This window comes from Chrysemys picta, chromosome 6, assembly GCF_011386835.1.
Source record: "Chrysemys picta bellii isolate R12L10 chromosome 6, ASM1138683v2, whole genome shotgun sequence".
In the NCBI taxonomy this organism is placed as follows: Eukaryota; Metazoa; Chordata; order Testudines; family Emydidae; genus Chrysemys; species Chrysemys picta.
The window spans coordinates 85,487,599-85,505,446 of NC_088796.1; the positions used below are offsets into that span (position 1 = coordinate 85,487,599).

At 40.3% G+C, this 17,848-nt stretch overlaps 1 protein-coding gene across 2 annotated transcripts in view; it reads left to right on the plus strand.

The window, feature by feature from the left end:
- The window catches only part of CNTNAP4 (contactin associated protein family member 4), a 479,082-nt gene that overhangs the window by 208,411 nt on the left and 252,823 nt on the right, over positions 1-17,848 (plus strand). For both annotated transcript variants that reach the window (XM_065599352.1, XM_005309700.5), the window contains exon 2: positions 11,963-12,073. In XM_065599352.1, the coding sequence (XP_065455424.1) occupies positions 11,963-12,073 (111 nt within the window). The remainder of the gene's footprint in view (positions 1-11,962; positions 12,074-17,848) is intronic.

Genomic DNA, 17,848 nt, shown 5'->3' on the forward strand with positions numbered 1-17,848 from the left:
GGGGTCAAAGATGCGATCCAAATACATAAAACATAATGTTATAAACAAGGCTACAATAGTTGCTTTACAATGTGACATGCTAGTCATGTTTAACCGATCCATGTAAAGCATGATAAACTTCCTAACTGTAAGAACAGTAGGACAACAGAATAAACTGCCTAGGGAGGTTGTGGAAGCTCCTTCACTGGAGGTTTTCAAAAGGAGGTTGGATGATAGCCATCTGTCTTGGATGGTTTAGACACAACAAATCCTGCATCTTGGAAGGAGGCTAGACTAGATGACCCTTGTGGTCCCTTCTAACCTGGTGGTTCTATGATTCTATGACATGGCATTATAAATGCTATCTGTGAATTGATATTAGTTTACTTGGAAGGTGCATGTTGAAATTCTCAAAGGTAGCATACTGTCAGTATTTAAAGTTCAGGGGGGAATACACCAAACAATTTTGCATATACAGCACTCAGCTGTGCTTCTATAAGAAGCTCTGCTGCTTACTTGGTTGTACTAAATCTGCACTGACATTATGGTATACTGAAGGACAAGGCTTTAGATAACTGGAATGAACTGTGCAATGTGACTGACAGAGCAAATATTATTTTTCTGCACTCTCCTCTGTTTATGTCTTGTAGCTTCGGGGTTTTATTTTTAATTGTATTTTAACTTTCCCCCACAACATGCACTGTTCTCTCCTGTCTCTCTTTGATCTTCTCATTTTCAGACATCTGGTTTTTAAATAGCTGCTATTATGACTAAAGTCAGCATATTGCTCCATCAGCCCCTGGCAGTACTGGTACCACAACCAACTGCATATCTTCTCCTACTACCTCTCTGGAGACTGATTGTGCTAGGTCTGCAACCTGTTCATACTGTAGGCCTGAGATTTGAAAGTCTGTGTGTGTCTCCAAACCAAGATTCAAACATTAACATCACAATATGCTAGTGTGTCATCAAACGCACATTCTTTCTTCATGTAGGCTTTATTCAATGCCAGATGTGTGTGAATAATACAGAAACCGTGGGTATATAGTTATGCATCATGTATCGTTGAATATTGTTTAACAAATTAGACCATCTATCTCAAGAATTTAACAGTATTGTAAAGATGATTTATATTATTAAATATGGTTCATTTTTCCTCTTATTTTTAACTGGTGTAAAGAGAGGCCTCTTGAAGATATACATATATACATATTCAGTCTAGAGTATGTGAATGAAACTCCCATAGAAAGTTCTAGGCCAAATTCAATGGTAATATATATTTATAGATCATGGAAAAGTTGGTCAGAAAACAGCTGTCCATGGTGATATCATTAGTGATAATAGTGTAGCTTTCACTTACTTGGCTTTCAGATGTTGTACAAACTGTGTGTAACTCCAATGCCAGTTAGATTGTGAACTCTCCTGGGCATGGACTGGCTGTTCATCTGTTTGAACAAAACCCAACACATGGGGCCCACTGTGATCCTAACTCGGAGATTCTGAATGCTACTGTAATATAAATGAATAGTGATAGGCATACTAAACAAGTCCCACTGTGCCCCCATTAACTTATGAATCACCATCTCCAACACTCCCGGGGCCAAGTGAGTTTAAGCAAAGTGGTCATAGCTCCTGTTGTGTCAGATTCCTATCTCACATTACTGTGAATCAAGAGTAATGTTATTGAAGTCAATAGAGTTATACTAATGTGACAGCAATGTGAGGTCAGAATTAGGCCAAATGGGAGGAGTTATGCCCATTTATATCAGAGGCAGAATTCGGTCCCCACTGAATACAAAATTGGTGTAATTTATCCTTGTTTTGGACATGTAATGAATATCATATAATGAAATTTACACTATTTTGCCACTTAAAGTAATTTATTCATCATCTAATTATCTTAAGTCAGAATTAATTGTGGCTGCAGATGATTACGTACATAACATTGTAGGTGAAAATTGGGGGCACGTTTGAGGACTGTCTGAAAATTTGTGACTTGATTTTTTCAGTGTGTGCACCTACTACTCTAGTTAAGTCAATGATAGCTGCATATGCTTAGCACCTATGATAATCAGTTGGGGCCTTGAACTTTGTTGATGACTGCTCTGACTCTTTTGGTTCTTCTCTGACTTTCTTGTTCACCTTAATTGCCCTGCATTAACACTCCCGTTCACTACAATTGTAATTCCCTAAACCTTGTTTTTACCAACAAGATGTATTCATAGATTAAAGTAGTCCCAGAATTTTACTTGACTCTTTATTCTCTTTCCCCTTATATCTGTGTTCTTGCAAGGTCTAAACTTAGGGTTTACCTCACCTCTCATTTAGACTCCTGTAAATCAAGAGTAGTGCCAGTAAAGTAAAGTAATATGGTTATAAAACTGATCAGTTTACAGCCAAGCTGAAAATATATTCCCTAGGTACATCATTCTTTATTAGTATCAATCTGGAAGTGGCTGGCAGGAAGGCCTAATCTTACATAGACTTTTGTTTCACCACTGAAGTAAGGGGAAAAAAGAGTCTGGAGCACTAGGCAATAGTCAATATGGAGGAATATTCTTGTAAGACATTACAAAGTAGCTTTTCCACCAGACCCTACAGAAGTGATGAATAGTAGCCATGGAACCTACATTGAAACTAAACAAATTTTTCATGCATGGAATATATATTTCAGTTCTAAAACTAGCAAATGAAAATGATCTGTATGCAATATCTTTTATTAAATGCAATAAAGTCAATTCAGACCATCTGACCATTATCAACACTTGCAAGCTGTGTTTTGGATTTAGTTCAGGAGTTCTTACTAAATTTTGGGTTAAAATGAATAGCAACCCCGGATCCTCAATATTTGCTAGGTTTGATAAGCTATAGAGAACAAGGCAGTGTCAGGTTTCTTTCCTAGAAAAATTCCCCACAGCTGCTGTACAATAAATATATGATTATCCATAGATGTAGTTACAGTAATTGGCTCATTTCTCTTCAGTCAATACATTGTACGAGACAAACCATTTTTGTCTTACAATATTGTATTTTTGAATAATAGCTTATATATATTCAGCTATCTCTGTGTGTGTCTAATATATAGAGAGACAGACAGGATATAAATATAATACAATGCACAATATATAGGTGTATATACTTAATGAGCATGGTTGGGAATGTCACATATAGAGCATTGTGCATGTAGCGCATTGTGCAGCTATCAAAGTAAAGCTCTTATTAGATCTTCTAAATAGAATAAAATAGCATTGCTGAATATTTCTACAGAGGAAGGGTACCTAATGGATAATGTAATCAGCAGACACTGACATTTAAAAGGCAGCTGACTCACCTGTCCGAAGCCAATGTGATTTTTCTTCCGCTAAAGCAGTGGTCCCCAAACAGTGGAATGCACCCCTTAGGAGGGTGCGGAGGAACATCTAGTGGTGCAGAGGGGCCCGGGTTCCACTCCTGGCTGGGGGCGGGGTGCAAACACATTCCATTACAGGTAAGGGGGAAGTGAGAGGAAATGTTTGGGCACCACTGCACTAAAGGGATATGGTTTCTACAGAGCTGAGGACCATCTTTCTGAGCCAGATGGGGCTGAGTTTTCTGTAGAAGTAACATGCTGTGAGGAATCAGAGCGTGCATCAGAGCAAGTCTCCAGGTAACCTAACTAGTGCAGCTGACTTTGTAGTAGTCTGCCTGACTGGCTACACTACCTGGCTGGTTTGAAGAGCCAGCAGACATGCTCTTAAGCCCAGCAGCAGCAGTAGTTCAATGGCTGCTCAAATGTTTGCCCACACTGCAATAGCTCCTGTCCCTACTTGTTCTCCGCTTACTTGTTCCTTGTTCCAACCTTGGATCCAGCCCTACTCTTGCCTTGGGCCCAGCCCTGCTTGTGTCTTTCCTCACTCCAGGTAACCCAGTTCTGACCCTTGGCTCCAATTCCTGACTTTGGCTCTGCCTGTTGGCTCTGGCATTTGGCTTATGACTCTAGTTATGACCCTGGGCTCTGATTCCAGGTTATTGACTCCTGCTCCAACCACTAGGCACAACTGATGTCCCCATCACATAACAGTTTAAGCATTCCCAACAAAAAGCTGATATGGCAGTTATGGATCCTACAAAGGCCAATATCGCTGATGAAGATAGTGGGAGTCCTACAGACCTTGCAGGCCCAAGTTGGTACCCTGCAGGCACAGAATGTGGTTCTGAAAGCTCAAGGCATGCCACCTTCAACTCCAAACACTGCTCCCCATGAACCCAAGCGCCCATTAACTGACAAGTTAAATGGTGATTGTGACAAATTTTGTGGATTCCTATCAGTGTCAGTTCCTATTTCTGCCATGCACATGGCCGTGTCCCACTGACCAAGCCAGGGTGGGATTGATTATTATCCTGCTTACTGGGGAGGCTCTGGCTTGGGAGTCTCCACTCCAGGAGAAATCCACTCCACTTCTGAGACAATTTGAGGACCTTGTTAGACTATGGCTTTAATGATCCACTTCGGGTGTTGTGGCAGAGACACTGGCCAGTTGCTAAATATGCAGTGGAGTTCTGACACTGAGTGGAACAAAGCCACCCAGCATTATCATTTCTGACTCAGCCTAAATGACAATAACTAGAAAGGGTGGAATGCCCGTTCAGCTTTATGTATTAAAGCTGGATGCTTTAATTGACCTATGTATCAAGATTGACAACCACCAGACCAAAATGGTTCTCCGAGCTTCTGCCAGCTCTAGGCTTCACATTACACTACTCTACAGCCAAAATGCTTCTGAAATAAATGTAGTCAAACTTTACTAATTCTGTGTCACTGAGAACGAAAATGATGCTTAAAATTGTTGATTGGCTCTAGTTTTCAAGATATGCTATTGGGTCAGTATATACGACCCTTGACTTGGGAATGGTGGAGGATAAGTGAGTTATAAAGGGAAGGGATCTCAATTTAAACCAGAAATTACTAAAATACATCTTTGACTGGATCTATGAATAACTCTATGACTGGGTTTGGACAGTACTTGCTTTTTAGGCAAAACAATGAATGATGCAATCTGAAGCTGGTATTGCATCATACATGATATGAATTGCATCATGTTATTCCTAGAAGTCATGGATGATGCAATCATAACGAAGCTTACATCACTCTGCTGAACAAATTGCCCTATATCAGCTCTAGAAATCATACAGTGTCATGCTCTCTTATTTGTCAGTGCTTGATTTTGCAAATGGACACATTTCTGTTTAGTCAAAGTGAGCAGAGATGCCTCGTACTTGTGTGAACAGTGCAGATAACTTCTGCTATGTTTGTGGTGAAATGACTTTTGCATCACAAAAGCGCAGTATAACCACTATGGTTAAGAAAGCCTATCACCTTTATTTTGGCTGCAAAATTGGAGATCAGGACAAGAGGTGGGCCCCACACATATGCTGCAACACTTGTGCAACAAATCTTCGCCAGTGGTTGAACAGGAAAAGGAAATCTATGCCTTTTGCAGTGCCAATGATTTGGAGAGAGCCAACAGATCATACCAGCAATTGTTACTTCTGCATGGTGCCTCCAGTTGGGAAAGGTGTGTCAAAGAAGAAAAAGTGGACTGTGCATTGTCCAAACATTCCACCAGCTATACGCCCAGTACCCCACGGAGAAGGACTGCCGGTTCCTGATGCACCAGAATCATTCTCACTTGAGTCAGACGAGGAAGAAGATGAAACTTCTGGTCCTGAACCATCAATGTTACAGAACCCACATTTTCTCCCATCCTCCTCCTCTGAACCACACCTCATAACACAAGGTGAACTGAATGACCTTGTCAGGGATTTGGAACTACCCAAGAGTAAGGCAGAGCTGTTGGGCTCCAGACTACAGCAGTGGAATCTCCTGGCAGGTGATGTTAGGGTTTCCATGTTCCGTGACCATCAAAAGGATCTTGTCCCATTCTTCTTCATGGAAGGTGATCTTGTAGCCTGCAACAACATCAATGGTGTGATAGCAGCCCTCAACATCGTTCACGATCCAGAACAGTGGAGACTGTTCATTGATTCATCGAAGACGAGTCTTAAAGCTGTTTTACTGCATAATGGAAATGTTTTGCCATCAATTCCAGTTGGTCATGCAGTCCATATGAAGGAAACCTATGACAACGTGAAATAACTTTTGAGGTGCATAAACTATGACCAACATCAGTGGCAGCTTTGTGGCGATTTGAAGGTTGTTGCTCTCTTGCTTGGTCTGCAGACTGGATACACAAAGTACTGCTGTTTTCTCTGCGAATGGGATAGTCGTGCAAGAGATTCCCACTACATCAAGAAAGATTGGCCACTCCGATAGTCATTGGAGCCTGGGAGGAAAAGTGTTCAGCATCCACCACTTGTTGAATCAAGAATGATTTTGTTACCACCCGTACACATCAAGCTGGGTCAGATGAAGAACTTTGTCAAGGCCATTGACAAAACACAAGCAGCTTTCAAGTACCTCTGTGGAAAATTTCCAAGGTTAAGTGAAGCTAAGATAAAGGAAGGTGTCTTTGTTGGTCCTCAGATTTGTGAACTTCTTCAAGATCATGCATTTGATCATGCACTGCGTGGCAAGGAAAAGACGGCATGGAAAGTCTTCCAGTTAGTGGCAATAAATTTTCTCGGAAACAACAAGGCAGACAACTACAGGTCGTTGGTGGAAAACCTCCTCAAGGCATACAAAAGCCTTGGTTGCAACATGTCACTAAAGATACATTTTTTGCACTCTCCTCTAGATTTTTTTCCACCAAACTGCGGAGCAGTGAGTGACGAGCATGGTGAGCGATTTCACCAGGACATTGCAACAATGGAGAAATGCTATCAGGGCAAATGGAGCCCATCAGTGCTTGCAGACTATTGCTGGACAGTGACAAGAGATGCTCCATTTAATGAATACAAGAGACAAGCCAAGAAGCTCCGAGTAGACACTGAATAGGACTAAACTATGTAGATAATAGTTTTTTGCCTTTTGTTTCATAATAAATTTTATTTATATTACCCTTTTGCTGATTTTTAAAGTGTTACATAAACAGGACAGGTGAAATATTATCATGTAAAGCAACCATAAACACATGAAAAGACCTATGTTTACAATTTATGATTAAAACTCTACTATCTACATAATATACATAGACATAAAATGTAAAAAGTTAAATATTTTAGAAACAGTAGCCAATCAGTTGTTTTAATTATCATATTTGAATTCAGCACATCAAAATACATAATAAATAGCACATTTTATCTCTGAAGCAGACGACTTCTCAAAAAATGTAGACCAGTGTTACCAGTCCCTTCCTCATTGCTTGAATCCATGCAAGCTGACCAGGTTTGTCCCTTCTTCTCCAATATGAAGAAGAATCAATACAGGGCATCTTGCTGATGCCAATACTGCTGGGAACCAGGACACTTTGGCAGGCCATTTTGATGCAAAATTCAAGCTGCAACTGGGTCAGGAAACACCAATTCCCAGTCCTGATAGTAGGCTGAGTTGGCACATTTCCCCCTCCCCTCAGTCCACTCAAACACTTATCTACTAATATCTAGGTAATGGCGGATCAGCATCCAACACATCTCCAACTCCCTCTCTAGCTCTGGCATTCTGTGATGCCCGACACGAGTTTAGAGGTGCTAGTGGACTTGAGTGCCTAAGGCAATTTCATGCATCTGGAGTTCATCTGAGCACACAATATGCCCACCCAGCACAAGGACACACTTGAGTTAGTGAAGTCCATAGATGGGTCATTCAGGACTAGTCACCCACCAGACAGCTCCCCTAAGAGGTAACAACCCTTCCAGGCCAGCAAGAAGTCCTCCAGCTTGTGCTAATTCATACACCGTATTCACAAGTTGTCCTTGGCATCCCTTGGCTCATGCATCTGCTGGTAGTCAGGCACAGTATGCTTTGACTACTCATCTTGCTGACAATCCTGTTTCTGGAGAGCTGACCCTGGAACCCACAATCCTTTGCAGTTTACTTGGTCCTCCAACGAATTCAGAGACGCGAAGAGAGGATACAAAGGCAATGTGGCAACCCTCATGACCTCCTCAATGGCTCCAGGAATTTCTGTTTAGATATCAACACTATGCTGATGTGTTTCCCAAAAAGTCAATACTCTATCACCTCATCACAGCTATAACTGCCTCATTCACCTTCAGCAGGGAGCAGAGGTTCCCTTCATGAACATTTTCTCCCTCTCCAAAACCCAAACAACAGGCACACTGGAGCTACCTTGCATGCACATGCTATAATTTTTTTTTAGAGGGAAAAAAAATCTTATTTTTTGTTCAGCAAAAACTATTTGCTGAATTTGACCTGAACTGTAGTTTTGGTGAATTAAGTATTTGATTAAAAATTTTGCCCAACAAATGTACATGACAGCGAAAACAAGTTTTTAGCCCTCATACATGGACGTGTGTATGTGTGTGTGTATGTGTGTGTATATATCTATCTATATCAATATATAAAAAAAGGCTGTTGATTAATCACAGTTAACTCACATGATTACTCAAAAAAAGTAATCACAATAAAAAAATAATCGTGATTAATCGCACTGTTACACAAAAGAATATTAATTGAAATTTATTAAATATTTTGGATGCTTTTCTACATTTTCAAATGTATTGATTTCTATTACAACACAGAATACAAAATGTACAGTGCTCACTTTATATTATTTTTTATTAGAAATATTTTCACTGTAAAAAAGATCAACAAAAGAAATCGTATTTTTCAATTCACCTCATACAAATACTGTAGTGCAATCTCTTTATCGTGAAAGTGTAACTTACAAATGTAGATTTTTTTTTGTTACATAACTGCACTCAGAAACAAAACAACGTAAAACTTTAGAGCTTACAAGTCCACTCGGTCCTACTACTTGTTCAGCCAATCGCTCAGACAAACATGTTTGTTTACGGGAGATACTGCTGACTGGTTCTTATTTACATCACCAGAAAGTGAGAACAGGTGTTCACATGGCACTTTTGTAGTTGGTGTTGCAAGATATTTATATGTCAGATATGCTAAACATTTGTGTGCCCTTTCATGCTTTGACCACCATTCCAGAGAACATGCTTCCATGCTGATGATGCTCATTAAAAAATAATGTGTGGATTAAACTTGTGACTGAACTCCTTAGGGGAGAATTGTACGTCCCATGTTCTGTTTTATCCACATTCTGCCATATATTTCATTTTATAGCAGTCTCGGATGATGACCCAGCACTTGTTCGTTTTAAGAACACTTTCACAGCAGATTCGACAAAACACAAAGTGGGTACCAATGGGAGATTTCTAAAAATAGCTACAGCACTCAATCCAAGGTTTAAGAATCTGAAGTGCCGTCCCAAATCTGAGAGGATCAAGGCATGGAGCATGTTTTCAGAAGTCTTAAAAGAGCAACACTCTGATGCTTAAACTACAGAGCCCAAGCCACCAAAATAGAAAATCAACCTTCTGCTGGTGGCATCTGACTCAGATGATGAAAATGAACATGCGTCAGTCCACTCTGCTTTGGATCGTTATTGAGGATAACTCATCATCAGCATGGACGCATGTCTTCTGGAATGATGGTTGTCCCTTCATGCTTCATATGAATCTTTAGCACATCTGGCACATAAATATCTTGCAACACCAGCTACAAAAGTGCCATGTGAACACCTGTTCTCGCTTTCAGGTACCATTGTAAACAAGAAGTGGGCAGCATTATCTCCTGCAAATGTAAACAAACTTGTTTGTCTGAGCGATTGGCTGAAGTAGGACTGAGTGAACTTGTAGGCTCTAAAGTTTTCCATTGTTTTATTTCTGAATGCAGTTATTTTTTGTACATAATTCTACATTTCTAAATTCAACTTTCATGATAGAGATTGCATTACAGTACTTGTAGTAGGTGAATTGAAAAATACTATTTTTGTTTTTTATAATGCAAATACTTGTAATCAAAAATAAAGTGAGCACTGTACACTCTGTATTCTGTGTTGTAATTGAAATCAATATATTTGAAAATGTAGAAAACATCCAAAATATTTAAATAAATGGTATTCTATTATTGTTTAACAGTGCAATTTTTTTAATTGCTTGAGAGCCCCAGTATATATAGTTGTATCATTTTGCATGTCATATTACTGTGGGTGTCTATCCCACACAGAAAAACAATACAAATAAATGACTAAGTCCAATCCTGCTTTTAAAATTCTCATTGAATTCAATGAAAGCTTGACACAAGTAAGGACTTCAGTATCAAGCAGGCTTTAGCCCCATGTTTGCTGTAACTAGTTGTTTCTATGTGGCACATTGCATTTTCTCAGTATTTACTTGTAGTTTTACTCATTTTGGCTGTACATCTTCACTACCCGCCAGATTGGCGGGTAGTAATCGATCCCCAAACATGCTCCCTGTCGACTCCGGAACTCCACCAGAGCGAGAAGCGGAAGCAGAGTCGACGGGGGAGCCACGGCCGTCGATCCTGCACTGTGAAGACACGAGGTAAATCGATCTAAGATACATCAACTTCAGCTACGCTATTCTCATAGCTGAAGTTGCGTATCTTAGATCGATTCTCACGAGTGTAGACCAGTGTCTAGTGAAGATTGTGAGTTGAGTGAATTCATCTCCTGGCAGATATGGTCAGCACCTCTTAGGAGAATATCTTAAAAATTACTCTTTGTTTAAATTTAGAAGATAATGAAAAAACAAACTCAAGACTAGACAAAAGAACTACTACTAATTGACAATGCAAACAATTATTCCTTATGACAGGTTTCAGAGTAGCAGCCGTGTTAGTCTGTATCCGCAAAAAGAACAGGAGTACTTGTGGCACCTTAGAGACTAACAAATTTATTAGAGCATAAGCTTTCGTGGGCTACAACCCATTTCTTTAGATATAGATAATTATTTCTTTAGTCCTTCATACATAGTATTAGTATTTTTTTAAGTGAGAGAGCTGTCTTAGACTCATCTGTCTTCCTCTAGTTTTAATGCCAGTTGGATGAACACATCTCTTGATAGGAGTGGGAATTATTAGTGATCCTCCTTTTCTTGTTTGCATCTAGAAGATGCTCATGATCCCAGTAAGGGTTTCAGATATCCAGGCCATGTCTCAAAGAGTGATAGTTTACATAATTTCTCCTCTTTTTCTAAGCAACAAATACCAGCAAAGCATAGTCAGGAAAAGACTTGCTTGAACTTTTTGTGTGTGTTTTAAGTCAGTCCTTCTTCAGCTAAAACTAGAACAGGTATTGATTCTCAATTTATATTTTGCAATATAAATGGAGAATGAACACATGTCCTGTATAGTAATTGAGCTGGAGAGGGATTTAACATCCAAAATATTGATTAGAATCTGCTTACTTATGCACCATTGATTGTGAATTGCAGTTAATCCTCTTATCTGAAACGCTGTGGTTTCTTTCTGTATGAAGTTGAGACTCGCATTCTAATAATTGTCTAACAGTGATTTCATGTTGCTTCTACATCAAACACACACACAATTTACAAACTCAAGGTACCATCCTTTCTGGCATCCATCTTAACATAACACTTTTTTTTTGACATAGTAATTGGATGTAATGTGATTTTATTCAACACCTAGAGAAATATAAAGCAGGATCTCAGGTCAAAGCTTCATGCTGCTCAAGCTAAAGCAGGACTGGCAGGTGTCAGTACCTATCCCTGTAAATAGTAGCTAGTGAGCTGTGAGCCATTTGTCAAGTCTGTCTTCGAAGTTAGGTTAGAACTTGAGGAATATAAGGAGTCAGAGAATATAGGAAATTACACCATGGCAATCTGATGAAATATTAGTGAGATAAAAAGTGCCAGCCCAGTACTAATCTGGTACATATAATAGACCCTGAGACAAACATTCTGGAACATGCTTCCTCAAACAAAAAGCCAATTTAGATATTTTTTCCAGTGTTGGTTCCTGGTTATAATTTTCAGTAAGCGGTGTTCAGTGCATTAACCTGAACATGCTGTTTTCCCCTGACAGATAATTGTGATGATCAGCTGGTGTCTGCCTTGCCTCAGTCTTCATTCAGCAGTTCATCAGAGCTGTCTAGCAGTCATAGTCCTGGCTTTGCAAGGCTTAATCGAAGAGATGGTGAGTCTATTTTCTATTGATTTCTGCTTAATTTCCTCATTTTTTTCCAAAACATTTTATTACATAGAAAAAAGTAAATGAGGGTCAGTGAGTATTTTCACCTTTTCTTGCATAGAATGTTGAAATGATAAAGAGTGAGCATATTTTTTTAAAAAATATATGTGTTTAAGGTTTTAGAAAACATAGGATTTTTATCACTGGGAGTTAGACCATTGTGTCATATACAAGTATCGAGGAGAGCTGTGGACATAACTGCATACATACTACTGGAGGAGTTTCGGTAATTTCATTTAATACTAATAGTAGATGAAGCTGAATTGATTCAGAAAATCTATTTGGATAAGCATCCAAATGTTTGGATACTCGAATTCATGAAATTGGACTGGAAATCTATCAAGAAAAGGCTTTTTCATTCGTTTTCTAGTTTCTCTGTTTCTATCATTAACATCAGTGGTGCCAGGATTACACTCCATAAGAACATTTCCAACACATCTGTTTTCATTCCTGGCAGATATAAGGAAGTGCAAAGGTATATATACCAATATGGGGGCAAGTGGATATCCACTGGTAATATATGTTACCTGGTTGGGAATATGGGTAATTGCTAGAGGTCATTGAAAAAACGATAATATTGTCATGAAAAGATTTATGAAAATTTGTTTTGCTTTGTGGAAATTCAAAATTTTGATGAAAATTCAAATTTTTAATTTATTTGACCATTTAATAATGGCACCATATGCATTCACCTAACTTACACTAGAAGCTAATGACAAAAACTGCAACTACTGACATTTTGGGCCTTTTTTTTTTTTTTTTTTAGTGAAGGACAGCAGACGGTTGCACGTTAGGTGAGCATGCAATTGTGCATCTACATTTGCATGCAAAATACTAGGAATTATACAAGCAAATGTAGGTGTGCAAATATGTACTGAACTCTGGTCTCTTGTAATGACAGCATGTCCTTTATATCTACCCAATTTCCATACCTTATTCTTATATATGGTTTCCATATCAGATAGGTTATTTTCTGGAATTAATGTATACAAATGGACTTTATGATATTTTATTGTTTAATTAAAATGCAGTTAAAATTAGAATTTTTTTTAGAAAAACTTTGAATTATTGCTGGAAGATTTATTTAATTTAGATTGTAACAGAGGACTCAGCAAATATTTTCTTTAACTGCTATGTAACTAACTACAGTATAATGTTAAATGATCTATTGTGTCAAGAAAAGGGAATTGTCTGAGAGAAGAGAAATTTTTGTAATTACCATAAACATATTTGCTGTTGTTAACGACAAAAATCTATTAAAATACTTTGTGTGAAGGACAACTATTCTGAAGCTTTCTGACAGTATCTGTGACATGATCTGAATTCTTTGTCTAGAAAGAAAAATGAGTTAGACATTCATTCAAGGACATATCACTGTTGACATTGTGTACTAATTGCATATTAGTAATGACTAATTACACTCAAAATCCAAATTAAAAAATAAACATAAGTATTTAGGGCATTGAAGAGAGGAAAAACTTTGAAATACCAAGAAATTGCAATAATCAGCCTCATTAGACATGTATGCAGGAACTTAGTCATTCTTGTCAATAATGCACTCAAGGCAATTTTTCTTTTTTTCCTGTGTGCCAAGGTGGTTCTTGATCTTACCATCAAAGTGCTACTGATGAGGCAGAACAAAAGCCTTCAGAAAAGATTTTAGGCAGCAATAAAGTGGAATAATGCAAAGTGGAGTTATTGGTAAACCAAAGCCCATTGGCAGAAGTAACTAAAAATATTTCTTTTTATAATTACGTTGTGGGGCCCAAACTCTTAGTTAAGCTACAAATATAAGTGGACATCAGAATTTTTTTATTGTTTCTAAACAAGATTGCCTCAAGCTTAGGACTAGACTGTGACTTGGACTACACTCATGTGCAAGTCTAAGGATGAAGTAAGAGCCCACGTTACACCCTTCTGTGATCTACCTGAACCTTGGGACCAGGTGCATAAGAGTAAGCAAGGCTACTCACCTGCTTACTCTCTTTCTGGAGCAGATGGGCAAGCAATGGGCAGTGTAGCTGAGCCAGTTTGGGGCAGAAGGTAGGAATTTTCTGCTTGTCTGTGCCTGTAGTAAATTACTACTCCTGGCAGCAAACAATAAGCAGGGAAGAAACTGTGGCCCAGCTGTGTGCCTCTGAGTCTTCCAGGGCTACACCTGGGCAGTACCTTCTAGCCCTTAGTAATGCAGCATTATTTCAGGCACTGAAAAAAACCTCTGGTTATTAAGAGGTACTCTAATGCATTCAACTCACCCTATCTATTTAATAAGAATTTGCATATATTGATAAGTATGTAAGATAAGCAGTAATAATAATGGATACTTCCAGAGAGCTTTCTATCCTTGGATCTCCATGGTACATTGGAACTCCTGTTGCACTCTGAAACTATTTATAGTGAAGTGGAATGAAAGTCCCAAATTGCTTCATTACAACAATGTGTAAATTGTAAATTTGATTAGTGTGAACCTCCGCTTAGAATAAAGTTGTTAAAATAAAATGACTTCATTATAAGAGGGATTGACTGTATTCTGAAGTGTTCTTAAGGATGCTTACCTAGGACCTTCTTTGCATTTCTTCGTGAGAAGATGCAGGATTGTCTCAGTAAGGTGCACTCCCAAAAATGTTAATTCATTTAGCTATATCTCTTAAACTATGAAATCTATCAGCATCATAGTAGAATGCATTATTACTTTTTAAATTGCCTTTGCCTTCCTACTCCCTAATGTGCTCAGGCATTAGTAATGATCATAGCTTTACCTCTGGCATCTTTCTATTACACATATATCCAAAGCAGTGGGTTGTCTAATTAGAAGATTGCTAGCTCTCTGCCTACTCGTTCTTTACCTCTGAGGGTCACAGTACCCAGCAGGATACAGATCTGAATGTCTTATTCATCCATCATGCTCAGATATTTTGTTTATGTAATAGTTCATGACCAGACAACTTGGTTACCCACCTTTACATGGCATGGTCCAACTCTCCCTGGAGATGGAGGGAAAAAAATCTGAAAATGCCCTCTCTAACCTTCTATAAATTAGCTTTAATTTATGTTTCCTTTTTGAGTGCTGTAGGGATTCAGTATCAAGGCCTGGGCCACTAGTGAATATTTTTTCCCACTAACAGGTTCACAATTTCTAGATCAGGATTTGACTTTTTTTTTTAACTTCTGTGTGTACTTTTCAATGAACATTTCTATAACAATATTGTGTAGGTGACCATATGAGGAAGATAATTTAATCAGGAAATATAAGTATATATTCATGAATGTGTGTGTTAGTATATTCACACAGGAAATGTTTGCCAAGCCAACTGGTACAGACTGGCCTTTTGGAGTTAGGAGTATGGGGGCTGGGAGTCAGAGAGACTAGGAGAATGAGAAAGCCATTGATTTTTAAAAGGCAGCAATTCTGAATGGATAACGTTCAGGGGAGATTAGATGGGATAGAAGAGTGGAAGCTGAAGCATCTGAAAAGTCTCTTTAATCAGGGACATTTTGTACATGTTACAGCCTGAGAACATGCAGGAAGTGTTTGCAGTTTGGCTAAGTATTGAGACAGGGATCAATGCTTGGGCACAATCATCTGTGATACAGCAGGGCCAGGGAGCAGTGGGAGAGTGGTCATATGGAGTGCCGGGAAGTGGGCTCAAACAGAGGTTCTGGAGGAGCTGGAAGAGGGGCTGCAATCTGGCACACTGCAGATAGACATGCGCCAGGGTATCCTTCACACCACAAAAAGGGCAGACAGTGGGAAGAGGGGTGAACCATGCCAGGTACATGCCCGTGCTTACTGCTCCATGAAGGAGCCGCCAGCTAATGTCCCCGGTGGGTCGTAGAACCAAGATGGAATACAAACTGGCCCACCGGGGTCCCTCGCCCTCTGTAGCTGGTTGAAGGTCCCGCCACTTGGTATCAGGGTGGGACATGAGGGTGGGGAAATGAAGAGTGTGGAGCACGAGCGTGTAAAGATGGTCCCGTGGCACGGTTTGGAAGTGAACTGGCTGCAAAGCATGTAGCTGGCTTGGGGTACAAAGGGGTGGCGGCTGAGAGGGCTCATGGGGCAGGGGCCTGACAACAAGATCTGGAAGGCCTGGGGTGAGGGGCAGGCGGGGGATACTCTTTCGCAGGACCCGCTTGAGGAAAGACCGAGAAGTGGGCAATAAGGCTGCCTCCACCTCCCGAAGTACGCGCCAGGGGTGCCAAGGGCAGAGAGCACCATGCACCAGTCAAGTGCATAGGGATCCACCCAGTCCCCCCGGTCATAGTCCAGGAGGTCTCCGATCCTGAGGTGGGAGAGTAGTAGAGGGGAGATATATAAGCCCTAGGCTAATTAAGGCGTGGTTGCCTGTAGACTAGGGAAGGTTCTACAGATTAATTGGAGTACCTGTAGTCAATTAAGGCTCTGTCAGGAACCTAACAAAAAAAACGTGCTTCAGGCAGACAGTTTGTGCGAAGAAGGAGAGAGGACTGGAGTTTGGAGGTGTGTTGCTGAGAATTGAAAGACCAGAGGAAAGGAGATCCTGCCCCAGCAGGGAAGGGAGACTCCCTCCCTCAGCGTCAAGGACCGAGGGTAACCCTACCCAAGGAGGAAGAGGGTAAGAAACCCGCAGGGCTTAAGAGGGGCTGGGGCTCAGAGTGTGGAGCAAACCCAGACCTCTTCCCCGCTTCCCTTCTCTACCACTTTCCCGGGCCACTAGCTGGATCCTAGGTGCTCCAAGAGCAAGAGGTGGCTTCCTAGCTCCATCCTCCCACCAAGAAAAGTGCGGGACTCGCCATACCAACATCGGCCATTTTGCCACATATCGTATGGAATCGTCTCTACACAGCACAGGAACAGATATTCACAGGGATGCTGTTGCTAAATGGGTGCCGGCCGATGTGAACTAAAAAAGGCTGCTGACTGGGAGTAGGGCCATCACCCCTCTTGCTACCATCAGGAAGAACTGTGGGGCCAGCAAGCAGTAGCACAAGAAAGGGTCCACAGTAATGTCTACAGCAGCAGCTGCAAGGTGGTGGTGGAGGGATTTATCTATGTAGCTGCTTCTCTTGTCACTGGAGTATCTGAATATCTATTTGAGGTCCTTGTTTCGGCAAAATGTATTCAGCAGGTGCAATAAGCCAAAGGTGTGGATCTCTGCTGGGCACACATTGCATAAGGGAGAGAAGGCGCTTACAGAGCATGAACAGCTCCTATAAGGGGAGAAAAGATGCTGCTGCAGCAGCAGCAGCAAATCAAGAGGAACTACAAGAGACTTAGCCGTGTTAGTCTGGATCTGTAAAAAGCAACAGAGAGTCCTGTGGCACCTTTAAGACTAACAGATGTATTGGAGCATAAGCATGCGTCTGATGAAGTGGGCATTCACCCACGAAAGCTTATGCTCCAATACATCTGTTAGTCTTAAAGGTGCCACAGGACTCTCTGTTGCTTTTTACAAGAGACTAATGCCAAACTCTAGGCAGCTAGAGGAAAATTGGTAGCAACTGACCGAGAAGCAAAAGAGCCCAACTGCAACCAGAAAGCTTGGTATCAAACTCATATCAACACCTATTTGACTAATGCCATGGAGAATGGGGCTGCACTCCGTGATGCTCTTCTTGTTTTATATATGCTACAGTCTACATGCTGCTTTTGATAAGCAGGTTACCTTGATGATGGTTGGGCCAAAGAGGCAGATACTGCTATTTCCCTTGTTTCTCCTTGGATTCTCCTTCTGGTCATGG